Source organism: Brassica napus, chromosome C4 (assembly GCF_020379485.1).
Source record: "Brassica napus cultivar Da-Ae chromosome C4, Da-Ae, whole genome shotgun sequence".
In the NCBI taxonomy this organism is placed as follows: domain Eukaryota; kingdom Viridiplantae; phylum Streptophyta; class Magnoliopsida; order Brassicales; family Brassicaceae; genus Brassica; species Brassica napus.
The window spans coordinates 36,884,858-36,908,927 of NC_063447.1; the positions used below are offsets into that span (position 1 = coordinate 36,884,858).

At 36.8% G+C, this 24,070-nt stretch overlaps 1 protein-coding gene across 1 annotated transcript; it reads right to left on the bottom strand.

Moving 5' to 3' along the window:
• Positions 1-15,122: 15,122 nt before the first annotated feature.
• On the bottom strand, positions 15,123-16,320 carry LOC125585586 (transcriptional regulator TAC1-like). The gene has a single exon (XM_048754920.1). The coding sequence runs from the start codon at positions 16,082-16,084 to the stop codon at positions 15,665-15,667; it is 420 nt and encodes a 139-aa protein (XP_048610877.1). The 5' UTR covers positions 16,085-16,320; the 3' UTR covers positions 15,123-15,664.
• Between the last annotated feature and the right edge of the window lie 7,750 nt (positions 16,321-24,070).

Genomic DNA, 24,070 nt, shown 5'->3' on the forward strand with positions numbered 1-24,070 from the left:
AGACTTTGGAACCTACTATATATAAAAAGAGATACTGATTTGCAGTTACAAGTGAGTGTAGAGCCAAAGGATTTCTCTATTCCAGCAAACAATCTCACTCAGTCAAAGGTACATATAGCTAATAGCTCCAACTCTCATTTCATTTCATCAGCTCATTAGCAGACACACAGTCTGCTCCAACTGAAACTATTATTATGGAAGAAGTTCCATCCCCTGTTATTGTCTTCGAAAACAACTTGGTTTCAACGGAAAATTCATTGGTCTCTCCACGCTCTCCTGAACATGGCAGCCCTCTTTTCAATCAAATTGATCATAATGAGCAAGATGATGGAGACAGGTTTATGAGTGATGCTATGGCAAACCTCACCATGTCACGAGGTAGAAGGCTAATAAAACCACTTCAAAATTTTCAAGATATGGAATGGAGAACGACAAGAGGAAGGGGTAAACAAGGTCGCCGAGGCCGCGAATACTACCATCCATCTTCTTAGTAATTTCATCCTTCTCTTGTTTCACTAAGCTTATATATCATAAGTCTTCTCTTTTATAAGCTAATGCTTGGTTGATTATGAGGCATGTCTCATCATACTTTCTCAAACGTTATGGTTGAAAAACCATACAATGTATGTTCCTTTGTTTTAAATTTGAAAGCCTTTTACAAGAAAAAAATTTATTACATCGAATCATCCTTTTCTGAAATTTGTTTTAGATATATATCCATCATTTAAAGCTTGTAACATCACACGCCTTAATTCGGCTCACAATGTTGGTCTCTATATAAATACTTTTGAGCTCGGCTTTTTCTTGAATGCTTCACTAAACCATGCATTAAGTCAGCGCAGTTAGTTTTTTTGGTAAACATCTTAAAATTGTATTACCATTTTCAAGTTTGTGACAGGAGTTACAGATAAGTACTACTCGTAGAAAAAAATAATTACAAACACAACAACAAAATACAAGAAGGAAAACACGATTACAAGCTGAAAACCGAAAGGCAGAGGAGAGAATATAGGGGCAGAACTGAATAGTTGTCAAGAGCGAGCAATACGCAAGAGAAGGCGACAATGATGATATGAGTCATGAGTCGGTAGAAATCTGGCTTGCCAAAATCACCTCCAAGATATGACCTTACCACAGGAGTCCAATGACCTGTAAAAAGCAAAAACACCATCGAGAACTTGGAACTTTCAGTAGACGACAATAGGACAGCCCCGAGATGGCGATCCAGACGAACTAGAGCCTATCGAAGCACCAGCCACCAATCACCGCAAACAGCCACCTCTACTCCTCCTTCCTAAATTTCAGAGGTTCCTGATTCCTCCTATTAACCCCAAAGAACCCCATTGGAACTACCAACACCACACCTCTGAGCCCAATAACCGCTCTTATTTGGAGAGGCTAATGGATGATAACCCGCTACAACCACCAGACCCTACACGATAAAGGGAAGCTAACACCACATGGAAAAGAATCCAAAGAACCACACCATCACTACAAGAAAACACATGCTTAACGAGGAAATTTAACGAGGAAAAACAATCCTCGTAAATTTACGTCGATTTTACGAGGAACTTACGTGGAAAACTAAAGTCATCGTTATTTCCTCGTAACGTAACGACAAAAGTGTTTCGTCGTAAAGTGGATGTAATTTGACGAGTATTTTACGAGGAAAAACTATTTCCTCGTAAATACGACGTAAACTTTGCGTGTTATTTACGAGGAAATAGTTTACGTGTATTTAACGAGGAAATTTTGAATCCACCAACTTTGTAGGTGTTACACGTTTTTTTTTTGCCACCTAATTAATTTTCGTCGTAAATTCATAGGAAAATTACAACTACCAGATTCGAAATTTCCTATAAATATGGATGTTTGAAAATCATTTTAAACACACCAACAACAAAAAACGTGAAAGAAAAAAAATGGCTGGCTCCGGGACTATTTACGAGTTGCGGAAGTGGATGTATATGCATAGAGATGCTAACGGGAGAGTGACGAAAGAATACCTTGCGGGTCTGGAGACATTTATGCATCAAGCAGATTCAACACCGCTCGCCCAAGAAAGTGGTAAGATGTTCTGTCCTTGTCGGAAATGCAACAATTCGAAACTGGCAAACCGTGAAAATGTTTGGAAGCATTTAATAAATAGAGGTTTCACGCCAAATTACTATATCTGGTTTCAACATGGAGAAGGTTTTAATTATGATCAGAATGAAGCTAGTAGTAGTAATAGCAATTTTCAGGAAAAAGAACCGGTTGATCATCATTTGCATAATGAACATAGTTACCATCAGGAGGAGATGGTAGATTATGATAGGGTTCATGATATGGTAGCTGATGCATTCGTAGCTCATGATGAAGATGAAGAACCTAATATAGATGCAAAAAAGTTTTACGAAATGTTAAACGCGGCGAATCAACCACTTTACAGTGGTTGTAGAGAAGGTCTCTCTAAATTGTCGTTAGCTGCTAGAATGATGAATATTAAAACTGATCACAATCTACCTGAAAGTTGCATGAACGAATGGGCGGACTTGTTTAAAGAGTATTTGCCGGAAGACAATGTGTGTGCTGATTCTTATTATGAGATTCAGAAACTGGTTTATAGTCTTGGGTTGCCTTCGGAGATGATAGATGTTTGCATCGACAACTGCATGATCTATTGGGGAGATGATGAGAAGCTAGAAGAATGTCGATTCTGCAAGAAGCCACGATTCAAGCCGCAAGGACGGGGACGTAATAGGGTACCGTACCAAAGGATGTGGTATCAACCAATTACAGACAGATTGAAAGATTGTATCAATCAGAGCAGACTGCTGGAAAGATGAGATGGCATGCCGAGCATACTCAGACGGATGGTGAGATGACTCATCCATCAGATGCAAGAGCCTGGAAACATTTCAACAAAGTACATCCGGATTTCGCTAGCAATATCCGGAATGTGTATCTCGGACTATGCACAGATGGATTTAGTCCGTTCGGAATGTCAGAGAGACAATATTCATTGTGGCCAGTCTTTCTTACACCATACAACCTGCCACCGGAGATGTGCATGCAACGGGAGTTGCTATTCTTGACCATATTAATACCTGGTCCGAACCATCCAAAAAGGTCCCTGGATGTTTTCCTACAACCACTGATAAAAGAGTTGAAGGATTTGTGGTCAACAGGGGTGAGGACGTATGACTGTTCAACGAAGACGAATTTTACGATGCGAGCGATGCTTTTGTGGACCATAAGTGATTTTCCTGCCTATGGGATGTTGTCTGGATGGACTACACATGGGAGATTAGCTTGTCCATATTGTAATGGAACGACAGATGCGTTTCAACTGAAGAATGGTAGGAAGACAAGTTGGTTTGATTGTCACCGTCGATTTCTTCCCATTGGCCATCCTTACCGAAGAAACAAGAATTTGTTTAGGCACAAAAGGGTTGTGAGAGACACTCCTCCTCCATATCTAACTGGAGAACAAATTGAAGCGCAAATCGACTACTACGGAGCTAACGAAACAGTTCGTTGGGGTGGTAATTGGCATGTCCCTCGTAATATGCCTGATTCTTACGGTGTTCATCACAACTGGCACAAGAAGAGTATATTTTGGGAGTTGCCATATTGGAAGGATCTTCTTCTGCGCCACAACCTCGATGTGATGCATATAGAGAAGAATTTCTTTGAGAACATCATGAATACAATATTGAATGTCCCAGGGAAGACAAAAGACAACATAAAATCGAGGTTGGACTTGCCGGATATTTGCTCAAGAAGCGAGTTACATATTAAAAGCAATGGACAAGTTCCCGTTCCGATATTCAGATTATCTTCAGAAAAAAAGTCGGTGTTGTTCAACTGGGTGGCATCAGAAGTGAAGTTCCCTGATGGGTATGTTTCGAATCTCTCTAGATGTGTTGAAAAGGGTCAAAAGTTCTCCGGGATGAAGAGTCATGATTGTCATGTCTTTATGCAACGACTACTGCCCTTTGCATTTGCGGAGCTACTTCCAACAAACGTACATGAAGCACTTGCAGGTACGTAGTGTATTATATCACAATAATTTACAAAATAATATATGACTAACAATGTGTTTAATTTTTTTTGGAATATAAAAGGCATTGGAGCATTTTTCAGGGATCTGAGCACACGCACTCTTAAAGAAGAAGTTGTGGAACAGCTTCAGGAGAACATTCCCATCTTATTGTGCAACTTGGAGAAGATATTTCCTCCCGGATTTTTTGACGTCATGGAGCATCTAGCTGTCCACCTCCCATATGAGGCATTGCTTCGTGGACCTGTACATTACGGATGGATGTATCAGTATGAGCGAGCCATGAAATATTTGAAGGGAAAAGCAAAGAACCTCGCCAAAGTTGAAGGTTCTATAATTGCTGGAAGTTTGACGGAAGAATTTTTTCACTTCACATCGTACTACTTTGCGTCAAAAGTACGTACCTGGAGAAGAGCTCCAAGAAGATATGATGATGGTGGTGTTGCGCCAACATATGCAGTTGCTGGTGTTCCAGACATCTTTAGCCAGATTGGGCGACTCGGTGGGAAGTCTAAAGAGGTTTGGTGGTCGAGTGAACAAGACGCTCATAGTGCACACACCTATATTCTACTCAATTGCGAAGATCCATTGATGCGTTATTTTGAAAGGTAACATATATTGACACTTCGAAACACATATAAGTATAATTAATTGTATAATTGCGAGAGATTCATTCCTATAAAATGTGATTTTACAGCCTATTTGTTTCTCAAGTCGAAGAAACATTTCCTGGTATATCCACAAGTGACGTAGACAAAAGGAAAGATCAACACTTCATTAAGTGGTTGCGGAATCAGGTATTAACTCAAACTCTTTTTTCATACATGATCTGTATTTCATTAACATTCTCTTTATTTTTGCAGGTTGATTATGACGACGACGATGCAGATTATCCTAAGTGGTTACACAAAGTAATTCAATCTCAACTTGTAAAGGTCACCACATCACAGATGTATTTCACACGAGGCTATACTTTTCATACATATGAGTATGGTAGACAGCGGACGACCAGTAACTATGGAATATGTGTGAAAGGGGAAACAAATTTCTACGGGATCTTGACGGAGATTATTGAAGTCGAATTTCCAGGGATACTGAAGCTGAAATGCGTCCTCTTCAAATGTGAATGGTTCGACCCCGTCGTCAACAGAGGTGTTCGGTCTAACAAATTCGGTGTAGTTGATGTCAACGGTGGACGAAGGTACAACAAATTCGAGCCTTTCATCTTAGCTTCACAAGCAGACCAAGTTAGCTTCCTTCCATACCCTCGGATGAGAGATTCATGTATAAATTGGTTAGCAGTGATCAAAGTTACACCTCGAGGACGAATCATCAGTGGAGAAGAACCACCATTGCAAGAAGAACAGATAAATGAAGTCGAGGAACCTGAACAAGAAATTGATGACATCCTTCTCATTGATCCGCATAATCACGAGTACGAAGATCTTACCGATGATGCCACAGACGAAGCTGTTGAAGACGAGTTTAATGAAAATGATGATGTTTCTAGTGATGACGAGAATGTCCATGTATCCGATTGATGTATTTGTTTTATGAATAAGATGAGGGAGTTTGTTTTATGAATAAGATAATGTGGGGTTTGTTTTATGAATAAGGTAATGTGGGAGTTTGTTTTATGAATAAGCAAATGTGGGAATTGTGGTTTGGAATGGAAATAAAGATGGGGTTTGGAATATATGAAGTAGAAAATAAGGAATATGGGGTTTGGGGTTTCAGATTCAAGGGATTTAAACATAACACTCGTTAATTCCGCGTAAGACAAATCGTCGTTAAGGACTCGTAAGCCAACGAGGAAATAACGACGAAATATTAAAATAAAGAACGCGGGGCTCGTTAATTCCACGTAAGCACAAATCGTCGTAAAGACCACGTATAAGAAATCGTCGTAAATTCCACGTAAGCAGAAATCGTCGTAAATATCTCGTAAGCCAACGAGGAAATAACGACGAAATTTAAAAATAAAGATGGAGTTTGGAATATATGAAAATAAGGAATATGGAGTTTGGGGTTTGGGGTTTGGGGTTTCAGGTTTGGAATATGGGGTTTGGGGTTTGGGGTTTCGGGTTTGGGGTTTGGGGTTTAGAGGTTTTGGGGTTTGAGGTTTGGGGTTTGGGGTTTGGGGTTTGGGGTTTGGGGTTTGGGTTTGGGGTTTGGGGTTTGGGGTTGGGGTTTGGGGTTTGGGGTTTGGGGTTTAGAGGTTTCAGATTTTAGGGATTTAAACATAATACTCGTTAATTCCACGTAAGCAGAAATCGTCGTAAACACCACGTAAAAGGATTTAAACCAAACACTCGTTAATTCCACGTAAGCCCAAATCGTCGTAAATACCACGTTGGATGAAATCGTCGTAAATACCACGTAAGCAGAAATCGTCGTAAATACCTCGTAGTGTAAAAACTAGAAAAAAGGAAAAGGAGAAAAATACCAGATTAACATGTGGCAAGACTTCCAGCAATTATAATACGTAAGTCTCGCCCACATGAATTCTAATATCTTCTTTTTTTCCTATTTTTTTCAAATATTTATAATTTGAATAGGATTTTGCTGAGGAATGTGATTTGAGATAGGGTGTGATTTGGGAGTTTGTGTGTGGTTTGAGAATGAAAGTTGTGGGTATATTTATAGGAAAGCAAGGCTCGTTAATTCCACGTAAGCAAAATCATCGTTAATACCTCGTATATAAAAACACGGGCCTTTGTGATTCCTCGCAATTTCCTCGTATTGAAAAACACGGGCCTTTGTAACTGCTTGCTATTTCGTCGTAACCTTACGACGAATTTGCGACGATATGTAATCTTATATATACCCCCGAGCACTCACTCTTTCTTTCCTCTCTACTTCCTCTCCACTTCCTCTCCATTTCGTAGCAATGGCAAGCCTCTCTAATTCCTCTCTAATTTGGTTAGTTTAGGATATATTAGGTGGTTAGTATAGGGAATTTAGATAGGTTTACGGATTTTATGTTATTTAGTGTTCATTAGGTGGATAATGTTGGGAAATATACTGTTGATGTTAATTTTAAAAAATTTTTTTTTTTCTCAGGTTCGAAAAGGAAGACTTACTGCCCATTACAGAGAGATCTTCGGTGAGCCGGGTAGTCGTTTAGACCCGGCCTCTTCTTCAGCCCCCGGTTCTTCGGGTCAGGAGACTGTCCCCGAGACTCAGTACACTCAGAGAGTCTCTAGGTCTACTTCTTCTAGTGCACCATCGGCTCCTCATGTGCCTTCCCCGATGGCTCATCCGACGATGCCTCCTCCTGTGCCTCCTCCGATGGCACCTCCGATGGCCGCCGATATTCATCCCGATTTGATGGTGCCTCCGAGTGCTCCTTACTCGCAGTACACTGTAGAGGACATTCTCCGTCTGCCAGGCAGAGAAGGTTTACCAGTCATCGACCCCGACCGACCGGACGGAACTTTGTGGTATGTTGCATTAATTTTTTTTTAATTCGTTTAAAATTCTTTTATAACATTAAAAAATAATTTATATTTTAAATTTGTATTTTCCAGGTGTGGGGTTGACGGATGTCTTGCATCGGACGTAACCGACACGATCAAAGGTTACTTCTCCATGGCACATCCGAACTGGAGTAAGACGCCTCACTACGCCAGAAAGACGTGGTTCAAAATTTACGCTGTAAGTTTCTATTAATTAATTATATATACTTTAATTTTTTCATGATTTATATATATACTTTCTAAAACACTAATTGTTAATTTATTTTTTCCAACAGCAAAAATATAATTGGGCCTTGGGAATCACTGAGAGGGTGAGGAAGAAGTTTAACGCGAAGGCGAAAGTTCGCTTGTTGGACACGGTCTCCAACTGGAAGGGTGACTGGATCGTGAAGGGATATGAGCGTGGCAAACCCGCTGAGCTCACCACGGATGTGTGGGATGGCCTCATCCGTTATTGGCGCCTTCCTGATTCCATTAGAATCGCCCAGGCTTGCTCTAACTCCCGTAACACGGTCGATGAGCACGGAAACGGGCTGATGCTTCACACTACGGGCCAAAAACCCCACCCCGGTGTCCGTTTGGAAATGGTAATTAAATATTTTATTAAATAAATTTTTTAATATATATGTTTTATTCTAACTTTCTTAAATGTTTTTTAGGCCAAAGAGACGGGACATCTCCCATCTCTTATGGAACTTTACGAGAGGACCCACAAGAACAAGGCGGGCGTATTTGTAGATGGCAAGTCCGAGCAAATCTACAACGACGTGGTTGCTCGGGTTGAAGACCGCCAGACTCAGCTGACCCAGCAGTCTACCGACGGATTGCCCATCACCTTATCCACACTTGAAGTGGATAAGATTTACGAGGAGGTAAATTTTCAAAAATTTTAATTTTTTATTATTCATTTAATATAACTTTAAATTTTTACAAACAATATTTATTTTTTGTTTTTAAGGTTGTCCCTAAAAAAAAGGGACGGACGTTGAGGATTGGTTCCGTCAACGATGTTCCTTGAGCGACATCGTCTTATGGTCAGCGACGGGATGATGAAGTCACTGAGCTGCGTAGAGAGTCCGCTCAGCTGCGTAACGAGTTGGCCGCGACAAAATCTCGTATGGGTGGAGTCGAGGGCTTCTTGGACGTTATACCGACCACAAATCCGGAATGGGAGTCCATGTTGAGGAACATGCGACAACAACATCCCATTCGAGGCGAGTCATCCGACGTACATAACGAGGCGGATGTTACGAGGAGGAGTGATGAATTCTACCAGGCGATGAACGACCCTTAGTTTTTTTTTTCCGGTTGTTGTATTATAAATTCAAAACTTATTTATATATAAAATATTTTCATATTGATTTATTTTTATTTTAAATTTTAATTTTATTAATAAATTAAATAATTTTAATTATTTTTTAATTATATTTTTAAATTCTGTAAAATAATAAAAACGAAGTAAATTCGTAGCTAATGTACGACCTATTTACGTGGAAACCTTACGAGGAAATGACGAGAAATAATAAACGAGTATTTTACGAGAAAACATTTACGAGGAAATAACGAGGAAAGATAAACGAGTATTTTACGAGGAAATCCTTTCGTGGTCGTTACGTGTATTTTGCGAGGAAACACTTTCAAGGTATTTACGTGTAGTTTACGAGAAACTCGTTTCGAGGTATTTACGAAGAAATATAGCGACCTCCTTACGTGGAATATTGACGTGGTCTTTACGATGAAATGATCTACTTCGTCTTTACGACGAAATATATTCCTCGCTAAGTTACGACGAATTAGCGAGGAAATATGTGTTACGACAGATGAGTAACGAGCAAACGTGGTTCCTCGCTATTCGTCGTAAAGCCTCTTTTACGACGAACTCACGAGGAAAACCGCCATCGTTAAGATTATGTTTTCTTGTAGTGCATATTTGCAGAGATGCTAACAACACCTGCAATCGGGATTGTATTCCAAGTCGACTACAACATACCTAGGACCAACAATAACCGCACAAGCGACTGACCTCGAGAACCGGAGGCTGACCTTTCACCGCAGAGAGAAGCTTTTAACATACCGCTTCACCAAACCGCCACTTCTGATTTATACGAGAAGAATAGCTCAGCCCTAGTTTGTAAGTCTAACAGTGACGCCTTCTAGCCACATGGAGTGACTGCATAAACCTACAAAGAGAGCTGGCAGCAGAGTATCACCACCACCACCAGAGAAACCACCTGAGACTCAAAGTCAGCTCATGATATACATCAAACTCTCACTGGTGATGAAAAGTAAGATGAATCTGAAGAAATCTTAGAGACGAGAATCCTCCAACCGAGAACGAAGGCCCTTGTCATCAACATCCACTAGCTAACGCCGGAGGAAGAGACGTTGAACCAGAGCGCCACTACAAGAGCACCATGGACCACCACTGAAAGCAGATATAGCCAGATCTGAACGATGTCTCGAAGATAAACTCTCAGAAGAACCACCAAACATCACACTCACAGCCGCGCCTCACCGCTGCTCAAGAACCCCAACCACCGGGCAGAGACGCCGAAGATGAGATGCAGGGCCGGCTGAGGAGGGGGGACAAGCGGTGCGACCGCCCCGAGCCGAAGCCCGTGTCTCCCCGTATATTAATAGTTAAGGGGCCTAATTTTTTAAAAAAAGTCCATATTTTTATTTAAAAAAATATAAATATAATAAATAAAATTGAAAAGGGCCCAAAAATATTTAATATGCATATAGTTTTATTTTCATCACAAAATATACAAAATATTACTGATTAAATTTTAAAAATATTTTAAACATTATCTTATTATATAAAGTTTGGTTCTTTAAAGTTGCTAATTAACGCGATTGTGACACGTGTTAAACTATCTTCTAATTAAAAAATATATATAAATAAATAATAACAAAATAAATGATTTATAAAAAAGTAACTATAAATATTATTTAAAGTAATTTTCCTTTTTTTAAAAATATTAAGCAAATAATTATATGAGAGTGATTTTTCTTTTAATATATCGGGCATGTGTTAAAATCTCTCATGATTATATATATATATATATATGCTAAGATAATAAAAACGAAATTTTAAAATTATTTAATAGCAAGAATTAATTTCAAAAGTTATTTAATAGTACCTGTTTCTATAAAATTTTGATAGTATTTTTTACTAAATTTTTTTCTTTTTAAAAATTCTAAACAAAAAGTATTTGTAAAATAATTTATTTAATACTAATTTTCCTTTTCTAAATCCTAAAGAAATGATCACTATAAAAATATTTGATAGTAATTGTCCTTTTCTAAAATTGTAAACATAGGAATATTGTAAAAGAGTGTTTAATAGTAATTTTCCTTTCTTCAAATCCTAAACAAAAAATTAGTAGAATAACTATTTCAGTATTTTTATGAATAATCAACTTTCCTAATTAAATATTTAATTTTCTGTTTAAAAATCATAAACCAAAAGGAACTACAATTATTCACATCTATATTTCAGATTAAGCTCTCTCATATTTTGTCACTAAACATAATAAGAGTAGAAGAAAAATAGTAGGGGAGTTTTTCTGCATGTTCTTTTCATATCTTTGTGTGTTCTTTTTTTTTTATCACATGATGACAAAATAACTAGGTTTTCTAATTTTCACATGTTTTTTTTCTTCTTAAACTGAAGTTGATTTTTTTTTGTCATAATTGTCATGCTGCTGTACGTTAGTTATTGCCACAATTATACGTTGGCGTTTGTATATATAGCCAAATAGATTTATGCAGTTATGTTGTTGTACAAAAGTTAATGTGACTATTATGCTTATATGTGTTTGTTCTTATCGACAATATAAATTGGTTTTACTGTTGTAGTTAAGTTAATGTCAATGTCAATTTATTTATGAATAATCGACTTTTCTATCTAGGTGAATTTTTCTGCATGTCCTTTCACATCTAAACTGATGTTCACATAATTTACCTTCCGAGATAAGACAACAAATTGCTCTTGAAAAACAATGCAGCTCCTTCTGAATGCATTACAACATCTATATATCAAGATTTCCAAATTCACTTTTAAAGACAAGAATTATCTCATCGAAAAAGAAATGTTTACTCCAAAGAATAAGGAATGAAACGGTTGGTAAAGTAAATAGCTATATGTTAATTTGCTTAGACGGTGAGCAAAAGAAATATTTGAGTTCTGATAGTATTGGTAATGACTAAGAAGAAATTACAAATTAGTATATTCTATTTTCCACAGATTTTTAAATACGTTAAAATTTACAGGGATTCCAAATCACAAACTTGATCTCAAAATAGATGTTCCAGTCATGTTATTAAGGAATTTAAATCAATGAAAGAAATTTACAATGGAACAATTTTACTAATAACCAGCCTAGACAACATGATTACTAAAGCAAAAATCCTAACCGAGATCAATAATCAACAGATTCTTATTCGTAAAATAAGTCTCACACCAACCAACAGATGCAAGATGATCTCTCATGGACAATTGTACACTTCACTATCAAAGAGTCACTACAGATGCATGACTTTAGAATTCTTAAAGTAGACACAAAACATATCGACAATAGTGTTCTACAAAATATTGTATATCAAGACATTTTCAATAATATATGATATATATGTAAAAAGGTTATAGTGACACTATTGATGCTAAGGTAGGGCAGAAGAAAATTTTTTTGATGTTTATCAAGAAATATATTTGATATTTAGCTGAATATCAATCATACATATTGATTGGTTTCGTCTGACATCAATTTTGATTTTTTTTTTTGAATTTTCTTGCACAATATAAATAATATAGATAGTTTACAGCAATTCTATATTTTTCAATTAACTGCAATATTATAAATAATTCAAAGTGAATTATTTATAGGAAAAAACATTATATACTATTTTAAAACACCATGATTATTGAAGTAGAAATACTAATCAAAGTTTATGTAGGAAAATTAATTATTATACTAAAATAAGTATTACACCAATATATACTGAAAATTTCAAGAACTAATTTGAAAAATATTTTCATATTTTTTATGTTTTCGTAAAATTAAAACATCAAATAAAACCCGTGCAAAGCACGGGTCCATATCTAGTCTGAATATAAATTTTAGAGAGTAAATTTTTTTTTTCCCTAGGACCCATAACAATGTTAAGCCAGCCCTGATGAGATGGAGACCACAGCAGAGAGCATATCGGTGAGACTAAAGAGTGGAAGAAAGAGGCGAGACATGAAAAGAGAAAGAAATGAGAGAGAATAGAGAGAGACAGCCGGCAACGGCGGCCGTGAATTCACTGGAGGCCGCCACCGGCTGAAACAACACCAATCAAATTAGGGGTTTTAGAAAGCAAAGCGGGAGATAGAGAGAGAAGATAAGGCCTCTCATGTCCAATGTCTCATCGCAGCTAGTTCTCATCATCATATTCATGATCCCTTTCTTATCTCTGCATCAGTGTATAATTCTTCTCATGCACACGCACATATTAAAATGCAACGTTAAATATGTGATGTTCATGCATGTGCCCTCCTTAAGCTTGTGCAGTGAGAAGCTCTCGCAAAAATAGAATATGTGTAATCTTGTTTGTCCGGACCATGAATATGATTGACCATCCAGGTATTTTCTATTCATTTTATATTTGACCGAGAGAATATATAAACAAATTAGGAAAAAGAGTGTTTAGTTCATGCGAAGAGATGTCAAATTTATAATGTTTAGACAGTGAGAATATATAATGTGTTAGCAATATAAAAACAATATATAGAATGTGAATGTGATAATGATTAAATCTCTTATATATTAAAAGAAAAACATTGTAATAAATGCATCAACACACTATAATAGACACGTGACAGCCTCACAATATTTAATAATAAATATGTTAACGCGTTCACACTATATTCATAAATATGTTCACACTATATACTTTGTATTTTTTAATATAAAACTCACATGCATGGTTCCAATAAAACTTTGTATTTTTCGGTTCGAATCAAAACAAATAACGAATCAAAAGCTAAACTATATATATATTATTTTTATTGTTTACGGATAAAGTTGGGCAAACTATTTATAAATTTTGATTCGATTCGTTATCCGTTTTGATCTGAACAAAAAAATATGGATATCCGTAACTCTACGAAACAAATCAATTACTAAAATACAATAAAAAAAAAAGCAAATCACAAATACCATATTTTTAGGAACGGATATCAAATTCGATCTGTTATATACATATATATACATATATGTATAGAATTATATATATATGTTATATATATTATAGTTTATATAAGTTTTAGAATATTTTATGAATTAAATTTATTATATTAGGTATTAAAATTTAAAAAGTTAAATAATATTTTATTTTGTAATTAATTGTTATTATTAAAATTTTATTTTATTTACGGATCAAATCAGATATTCTTTAAAATTATAAATCATTTTGGATATCAGAGTCACCGACTATCCAGGTGGCTAAAGATTGAATCGACATGAATGCCTCCAAATACTCGGATATTCGATCTGTGCTCACCTCTATTTACGGATACAATTGATTTTTCTTTATATGAAAAAAATTCACTAATGTCAAGGCCTTTTTAATTTTTAATTAATTTTAATTTTATCTTTCATGTATTATTTAAAACAAAAATGTCATTTAATATTAATTAGCAATATCTTTATATATTTGTCAACTATTTCTATATATTTTTACATACACATACATGTGCACCTTGATGTGAACACCTTGTAACTAAGTATTAACTACGACTGAAATATATTTTTTGTGGAAGTTGAAATATTTTTTTCTTAATGCTTCTTTCACTACCGACCAAATTGTAGTGAAATGATTTGTCTTAATAATTTTCTTTTCTTTTTCTTGAACTATTATCTGTTTACAAACTATGATATGAAGCCATTGGTTCGACATGACGACTATCTAAAATTCATAACATGAAAATAAACAAATAATAGTATTTTTTGGTTTTTACCAAAAAAACTAAAAAATCAAACATTCTAACCGAATAAACCAAAATAAATATTAATTTAAAATAATAGTTATATTTTAAGAAATTTAAAACAAAAAAATAACTTAAAACCGAACCGCTATCCAGATTAAACAGATTTAATTTGTTTTTATTAAAAATAACGAAACTAATAATCACATTCTGCGCAAGGTGCGAATTATTACCTAGTAACTAAAGTATTTAAAGTCAGCCGCCAACTCCTCTCAACCAACAGTCGACAAATATAGAGATAACGTAATGTGATTATTGTCTTGCGATGATGATTTTACGTTGACATTGTAACTTTTGTATTAAAATACTACCATACCTAGTCCATAAAAATCACTAATTCATTATAAATATATAAGAAAGTGATTTATATCTTCTGATTGGTTTGGATCTAATCACTAAGTTGATGATTTCTATTAATTTAGAAACTATATTGCAAATTCAGGGGAGTTAATATGAACTTAGACAGAATAGCAAATAAACTGATATCGAGACAAATACTATCATATAGGGTTTTACTAACATAGTGGATAAATATTACAAATTCTTTAATTTTGTACTATCTGAAAACCCGATCGTAGTAGAAACCCTAAAATAAATGATATAAGCCTCTGATTCGAGGCATGATTCTTATATTAATTTTATTGATCCTTTCGAAATCATTAATTTATTTCGTATAATATGATGATAAACCATTGTGTTAACAAACTAATGATAAAAACGCATCAAAATCAGATACTTTACGTACATAAATGTTAGTTTTATTGTAATATCAAGACATCTATAAATAATCAAACGAACAAAACAAATTCTAACTATTCAGATTATTAGATACTCCCCCCGGTTCACAAAGATAGATTTTCTAACGTTTTCACACATATTAAGAAAACATATTAAATCACTATAATAAATGTATCGTTTTATGAAATTTTCAATTTTTCAATATCTTTTAACCAATAATAATTTAATAAAATCAATTAATTTTTTTTTATTTTACAATTTTTTCGTAGAAAACATAAAATATCTATCTTTGTGAAACAATTTTCTTTTCTAAAACATCTATCTTTTTGAAATAGAGGGAATATTTACTTGGTGATTATACTATTCACATTATTACGTACTTGGTGATTTCTTATAAGGATCTAGTCCTAGACGAAGCTCAAGATCTATCACTTCTGCACTGTGGGACAAAGCATTTTGAAGTTTCATCATTTTCTTCTCTTCACCTCCCAAATAGTCTCCACTTGTATTTTTGTCTTGTTTTGTTGATGAACCGACCGTGGAATCAACGAAGAAAGGCAGTTCAGTCAGGTCTTGCTCGAACCGATTTCTCGAAGTGGTGCATGTGGAGTCTTCACGGTCATCTTCTTTTAGGTTCGCTTGTCGCAGCTTTGCCCTGTCTTTCCTGTGGATATTCATGTGCCCTCCTAAAGCTTGTGCGTTGGAGAAACCCCTCTCGCAAAATTCGCATATGTATGGTCTTGCTTGTCCAGACCATGAATATGATCGACGATCCGAGTATTTTCTATTCATTTTTGTATATGATCGAGAGGATATAAAAATTAGTATAAAGGGAGTGTTTTAATTTGTGAAGAGATGTAACTTTGATAAATCACAAGGTGATGTTCGATCAACGGTTAAATAATAAATATATATTGTGATTAGTTAAAGTCAATGCTGACATTTTCTTGTTTAATTAGCCGACAAAATGTATAGATGGCTTAATTATGTGGTGATTAGTTATTTTATTGGTTTACATGTTAGCTTTAATTTGTTTAAAATATACTACTAACACTACAAGAAAACGTAGCAGTAACAACGGCGGTTTACGAGGAAATTATTTCCTCGTAACTTTACATGGGCTTTACAACGCAATTACGACGAGACATTATTTCGTCGTAAACTCCATGGTAATTTACGACGAAAGGATTTCGTCGTAAAATCAATGTAAGTTTACGACGAAAGTACGTGGAATGCGAAATAGTTGTAAACGTTACATCGACATTACAACGAATCATGTTACCGTTATATAAAGGTGAAAATGTGTATTCAATGTGCTTTAACTTACCTAAATTCGTTGTAAAGTCGTTGTAAATGTTCCATGTAAAATCCATGTAAAACTTTTCTTGTAAAATCATTGTTATATTTCTCTATATATATATGTCATTTCCCACAACTCTCTTCTTCACAACACACAACTCTCTTCCTCTCGAACCTGATGGCGTTTAGACTCTATTCCTCATTCAGCCACCAATTACTATTTCGAAGATGACGATAAGGAACATGAGTCATTCGTCTGTCTGCCAATTCAGTGGAGCGACAAGGAGAAGTGGACGGAAGTGCAGTTGGTTTATACTTGAAAGGAACCTCCGACCATCGTCAAACGTTCCTCTCAAGTACAAACCAGCTGCACTTCCGTCCACTTTCTCCTTGTCATTCCACTGAATTGGCAGACAGACGAACGACACAGGTTCCTTATCGTCGTCTTAGAAATAGTAACTGGTGGCTTAACAACGCAATTACGACGAAACCAACGAAACCAAATTTCGTCGTAAACGCCATGTAATATTACGACGCAAGTACGTCGAAAAGTAAACTTTACATCGACATTACAACGAATCATGTTACCGTTATATTTAGGTGAAAACGTGTATTCAATGTGCTTTAACTTACCTAATTTCGTCGTAAATTCGTTGTAAATAATATGTTAAAACCATGTAAAATCCATGTAAAATATTCCTTGTAAAATCGTTGTTATTTTTCAACTACCCAACTTGAAAATTTCTCTATATATAAGTCATTTCCCACAACTCTCTTCCTCACAACACACAAACGGGAGAAAAAAAATCAGAAAAAAAAAAGATTTGAAAAAAAAATCTAAGAAAAAATGGCCGGTGGCGGTAGTATTTACGAGTTACGGAGTTGGATGTATTTGCACAAAGATTCCGACGGGAGGGTGACAAACGCATTTCTGAGCGGGCTAGAGACATTCATGCACCAGGCGGGCTGTACACCGATCACACAGGAAAGCGGTAAGATGTTCTGCCCCTGTCGGAAATGCAAGAATTCAAAATTTGCACGTAGTGAAACTGTATGGAAGCATTTAGTAAACAGAGGATTTACACCACAGTACTACATTTGGTATCAACATGGAGAGGGTTATGGGGGAAATGAAGCTAGTAGTAGTAATAATAATTTTGAGGATGGTCATCATAGTGAAGAACCGAATCATTTGCATAATGAATATAATTATCATCAAGATCATGAGCAGATGGTAGATCATGATAGGGTTCAAGATATGATTAGTGATGCATTTTTAGAAACAACTACAACAATAGCTGATGGAACTGGAAATGTAGAAGAACCTAATTTGGATGCAAAAAGGTTTTATGAAATGCTAGATGCTGCAAATCAACCAATCTACACTGGTTGTAGAGAAGGTCTCTCTAAATTGTCTCTAGCAGCTAGGATGATGAATATTAAAACGGATCATAATTTACCTGAGAATTGCATGGATGCATGGGCGGAGTTGTTTAAAGAGTATTTGCCAGAAGACAACGTGTCTGCTGAATCTTATTATGAGATTCAGAAATTGGTTTATAGTCTTGGGTTGCCTTCGGAGATAACTGATGTTTGCATCGACAACTGCATGATCTACTGGAAAGAAGATGACAAGTTAGAATAGTGTCGATTCTGCAAAAAACCACGATTCAAACCGCAAGGCCGTGGGAGGAATAGGGTACCGTACCAAAGGATGTGGTACCTACCAATTACAGACAGATTGAAAAGATTATATCAATCTGAGAGGACTGCTGCATCGATGAGGTGGCATGCGGAACATGTCCAGAGAGATGGTGAGGTTGCACATCCATCAGACGCAAGAGCGTGGAAACATTTCAACAAGGTACACGCAGATTTTGCTACAAATATTCGGAATGTCTATCTTGGGTTATGCACCGATGGATTTTCTCCATTTGGAATGTCTGGTAGACAATATTCTTTGTGGCCAGTCATTCTTACGCCGTACAATTTACCGCCGGATATGTGCATGGAACAAGAATTTCTATTTTTGACCATATTAATCCCTGGGCCGAAGCATCCAAAACGGTCTCTTGATGTTTTTCTTCAACCGTTGATAGAAGAGCTAAAGCAATTGTGGTCAGAAGGGGTGTGGACGTACGATTGTTCCTTGAAAAACAATTTTACGATGCGAGCAGTTCTGCTGTGGACGATAAGTGATTTCCCTGCTTATGGGATGTTGTCTGGCTGGACAACACATGGAAGATTTTCTTGTCCATATTGTCTTGGATCGACGGATGCTTTTCAACTGAAGAATGGTAGGAAGAGTTGTTGGTTTGACTGTCATCGTCGCTTTCTTCCACTTGCCCATCCGTACAGAAGAAATAAGACATTGTTTCGGCACAAAAAAATTGTCAGAGACGGTCCTCCTCCATATCTCACCGGCCAGCAGATCGAAGCAGACATTGATTATTACGGAGCTCAGGAAACAGTTAAAGTTGGAGGAAATTGGCATGTTCCTGGAAATATGCCTGATGGATATGGTGTGTCTCACAATTGGCATAAGAAGAGTATATTTTGGGAGCTACCCTATTGGAAGGATCTTCTCTTACGCCACATCGGGCAACGAGTAACTACGGAATATGTGTGAAAGGTGAAACGGACTTTTACGGGATCTTGCAGGAGATTATTGAAGTGGAATTTCCGGGGTTATTGAAGCTAAAATGCGTCCTCTTCAAATGTGAATGGTTCGATCCTGTTGTGAACCGAGGGATTCGGTATAACAAATTTGGTGTTGTGGATGTCAATTTTGGGAGAAGATACAACAAATTTGAGCCTTTCATTTTAGCTTCACAAGCCGAGCAAGTAAGCTTCCTTCCTTATCCTCGGCTTCGAACTTCCGGGATAAACTGGTTAGCTGCTATCAAAATTACACCTCGTGGACGCATTGTCGCTGGAGAAGAACCGCCCTTGCAAGAAGAAGACGCTATCAATGAAGTTGAGGTACCAGAACAACCAACTGATGAAATCCTTTTGATCGACCCGCAAAACTTTCAATATGAAGATATTCCCGAAGATGCGACAGATGAAGCACGTGAAGACGAGTTCGAGAGAAGCGACGATGATGATTGTAATGATAGTGATGAGAACGAAAACAATTTAGAGTGATGTAATATTGATGAGAACGAAAACGATTTAGAGTGATGTAATATATGTCTCTGATGTTGTATTTCTCTATTGTAACGTATGTTTAAAGAAATATTGTTTTTTTACCATCCTAATGTATGTGTAACAAATGTTGTTTTATATAATATGTATTTGTGTTAATTTTAAAAAAATTATTTGGAGTTTTAGGGTTTTAGAGTTTAAGTTGGAGAAAGAGCACAAAGTAGTAGAGAAGAAGAGATATGATGTTAGATGATATGTGACTTTGGGGTTTAGGGATTTCATTCTCGGTGTTTAGGGTTAAGCGTTGTAAAATCGTCGTAAACCGATTTTTCGACGTAATTTCGTCGTAAATGGAAAAACGCGGGTCTGGTAACTTCGTCGTAAACGTGGGCCTTGTCATTCCACTGAATTGGCAGACAGACGAACGACACAGGTTCCTTATCGTCGTCTTAGAAATAGTAACTGGTGGCTTAACAACGCAATTACGACGAAACCAACGAAACCAAATTTCGTCGTAAACGCCATGTAATATTACGACGCAAGTACGTCGAAAAGTAAACTTTACATCGACATTACAACGAATCATGTTACCGTTATATTTAGGTGAAAACGTGTATTCAATGTGCTTTAACTTACCTAATTTCGTCGTAAATTCGTTGTAAATAATATGTTAAAACCATGTAAAATCCATGTAAAATATTCCTTGTAAAATCGTTGTTATTTTTCAACTACCCAACTCGAAAATTTCTCTATATATATGTCATTTCCCACAACTCTCTTCCTCACAACACACAAACGAGAGAAAAAAAATCCGAAAAAAATCAGAAAAAAAAAAGATTTGAAAAAAAAATCTAAGAAAAAATGGCCGGTGGCGGTAGTATTTACGAGTTACGGAGTTGGATGTATTTGCACAAAGATTCTGACGGGAGGGTGACAAACGCATTTCTGAGCGGGCTAGAGACATTCATGCACCAGGCGGGCTGTACACCGATCACACAGGAAAGCGGTAAGATGTTTTGCCCCTGTCGGAAATGCAAGAATTCAAAATTTGCACGTAGTGAAACTGTATGGAAGCATTTAGTAAACAGAGGATTTACACCACAGTACTATATTTGGTATCAACATGGAGAGGGTTATGGGGAAAATGAAGCTAGTAATAGTAATAATAATTTTGAGGATGGTCATCATAGTGAAGAACCGAATCATTTGCATAATGAATATAATTATCATCAAGATCATGAGCAGATGGTAGATCATGATAGGGTTCAAGATATGATTAGTGATGCATTTTTAGAAACAACTACAACAATAGCTGATGGAACTGGAAATGTAGAAGAACCTAATTTGGATGCAAAAAGGTTTTATGAAATGCTAGATGCTGCAAATCAACCAATCTACACTGGTTGTAGAGAATGTCTCTCTAAATTGTCTCTAGCAGCTAGGATGATGAATATTAAAACGGATCATAATTTACCTGAGAATTGCATGGATGCATGGGAGGAGTTGTTTAAAGAGTATTTGCCAGAAGACAACGTGTCTGCTGAATCTTATTATGAGATTCAGAAATTGGTTTATAGTCTTGGGTTGCCTTCGGAGATGATTGATGTTTGCATCGACAACTGCATGATCTACTGGAAAGAAGATGACAAGTTAGAAGAGTGTCGATTCTGCAAAAAACCACGATTCAAACCGCAAGGCCGTGGGAGGAATAGGGTACCGTACCAAAGGATGTGGTACCTACCAATTACAGACAGATTGAAAAGATTATATCAATCTGAGAGGACTGCTGCATCGATGAGGTGGCATGCGGAACATGTCCAGAGAGATGGTGAGGTTGCACATCCATCAGACGCAAGAGCGTGGAAACATTTCAACAAGGTACACGCAGATTTTGCTACAAATATTCGGAATGTCTATCTTGGGTTATGCACCGATGGATTTTCTCCATTTGGAATGTCTGGTAGACAATATTCTTTGTGGCCAGTCATTCTTACGCCGTACAATTTACCGCCGGATATGTGCATGGAACAAGAATTTCTATTTTTGACCATATTAATCCCTGGGCCGAAGCATCCAAAACGGTCTCTTGATGTTTTTCTTCAACCGTTGATAGAAGAGCTAAAGCAATTGTGGTCAGAAGGGGTGTGGACGTACGATTGTTCCTTGAAAAACAATTTTACGATGCGAGCAGTTCTGCTGTGGACGATAAGTGATTTCCCTGCTTATGGGATGTTGTCTGGCTGGACAACACATGGAAGATTATCTTGTCCATATTGTCTTGGATCGACGGATGCTTTTCAACTGAAGAATGGTAGGAAGAGTTGTTGGTTTGACTGTCATCGTCGCTTTCTTCCACTTGCCCATCCGTACAGAAGAAATAAGACATTGTTTCGGCACAAAAAAATTGTCAGAGACGGTCCTCCTCCATATTTCACCGGCCAGCAGATCGAAGCAGACATTGATTATTACGGAGCTCAGGAAACAGTTAAAGTTGGAGGAAATTGGCATGTTCCTGGAAATATGTCTGATGGATATGGTGTGTCTCACAATTGACATAAGAAGAGTATATTTTGGGAGCTACCCTATTGGAAGGATCTTCTCTTACGCCACATCGGGCAACGAGTAACTACGGAATATGTGTGAAAGGTGAAACGGACTTTTACGGGATCTTGCAGGAGATTATTGAAGTGGAATTTCCGGGGTTATTGAAGCTAAAATGCGTCCTCTTCAAATGTGAATGGTTCGATCCTGTTGTGAACCGAGGGATTCGGTATAACAAATTTGGTGTTGTGGATGTCAATTTTGGGAGAAGATACAACAAATTTGAGCCTTTCATTTTAGCTTCACAAGCCGAGCAAGTAAGCTTCCTTCCTTATCCTCGGCTTCGAACTTCCGGGATAAACTGGTTAGCTGCTATCAAAATTACACCTCGTGGACGCATTGTCGCTGGAGAAGAACCGCCCTTGCAAGAAGAAGACGCTATCAATGAAGTTGAGGTACCAGAACAACCAACTGATGAAATCCTTTTGATCGACCCGCAAAACTTTCAATATGAAGATATTCCCGAAGATGCGACAGATGAAGCACGTGAAGACGAGTTCGAGAGAAGCGACGATGATGATTGTAATGATAGTGATGAGAACGAAAACGATTTAGAGTGATGTAATATTGATGAGAACGAAAACGATTTAGAGTGATGTAATATATGTCTCTGATGTTGTATTTCTCTATTGTAACGTATGTTTAAAGAAATATTGTTTTTTTACCATCCTAATGTATGTGTAACAAATGTTGTTTTATATAATATGTATTTGTGTTAATTTTAAAAAAATTATTTGGAGTTTTAGGGTTTTAGAGTTTAAGTTGGAGAAAGAGCACAAAATAGTAGAGAAGAAGAGATATGATGTTAGATGATATGTGACTTTGGGGTTTAGGGATTTCATTCTCGGTGTTTAGGGTTAAGCGTTGTAAAATCGTCGTAAACCGATTTTTCGACGTAATTTCGTCGTAAATGGAAAAACGCGGGCCTGGTAACTTCGTCGTAAACGTGGGCCTTGTAAATTCGTCGTAAACCAATGTTTCGACGTAATTTCGTCGTAAATCGAAAAACACGGGCCTGGTAACTTCGTCGTAAATTAAAAAACACGGGCCTGGTAACTTCGTCGTAATGTTACGAGGAAGTTACGAGGAAACCGTTTTTATATATATGGGAGAAGTCTTTCAGACGAGCACTGCTCGTATCTTCCTCCCTAACTCCTCTCCCCCTCTAAGGTAACTTTCTCTCTCTATCTTTTTTTTTTTTTTTTAGTTTAGGTTGTTAGTTTAGGTAATTAGTTTAGGGAATTAGTTTAGGTGATTAGTTAACGGAATTAGTTTAGATGATTAGTTTAGAAAATTATTTTAAACAATTCGTTTAGGATATATATTAATTTAATTTTTTTAAATTTTCTAGATGGCTCCTAGACCGAGACCAGCAGCTCCTGAACCTACGTATGCGGATTTGTTTGGCGATGGATCTTCCTCTAGCGGTCCATCGTCTTCTTCCGGGACAGTTCCAGACTCTCACACATCTCGGAGAGTTCCTTCGACCCCTCCTCCTCTTCCATCTCAGATGCCTCCCCCACGAGCTCCACCTGTCGCCCCGGATCAGTCTGCCCCACCGGCTGCAGTTCATCCCGATTTGCGGGTGCCAGCTCATGCACCATTCGCAAGATACACCGTCGAGGATTTGCTTGCCCAGCCCGGACGAGAGGGTTTACACGTTCTGGACCCCGATAGACCCCTGGGTACTTATTGGTAAGTACATAAAATTATTAATTTTAAATTTAAAAT

Excerpts from the sequence above, each read along its gene's own strand:
- LOC125585586 (XM_048754920.1), bottom strand. The coding sequence starts at position 16,084 with ATGAATAGAAAATACTCGGATCGTCGATCATATTCATGGTCTGGACAA.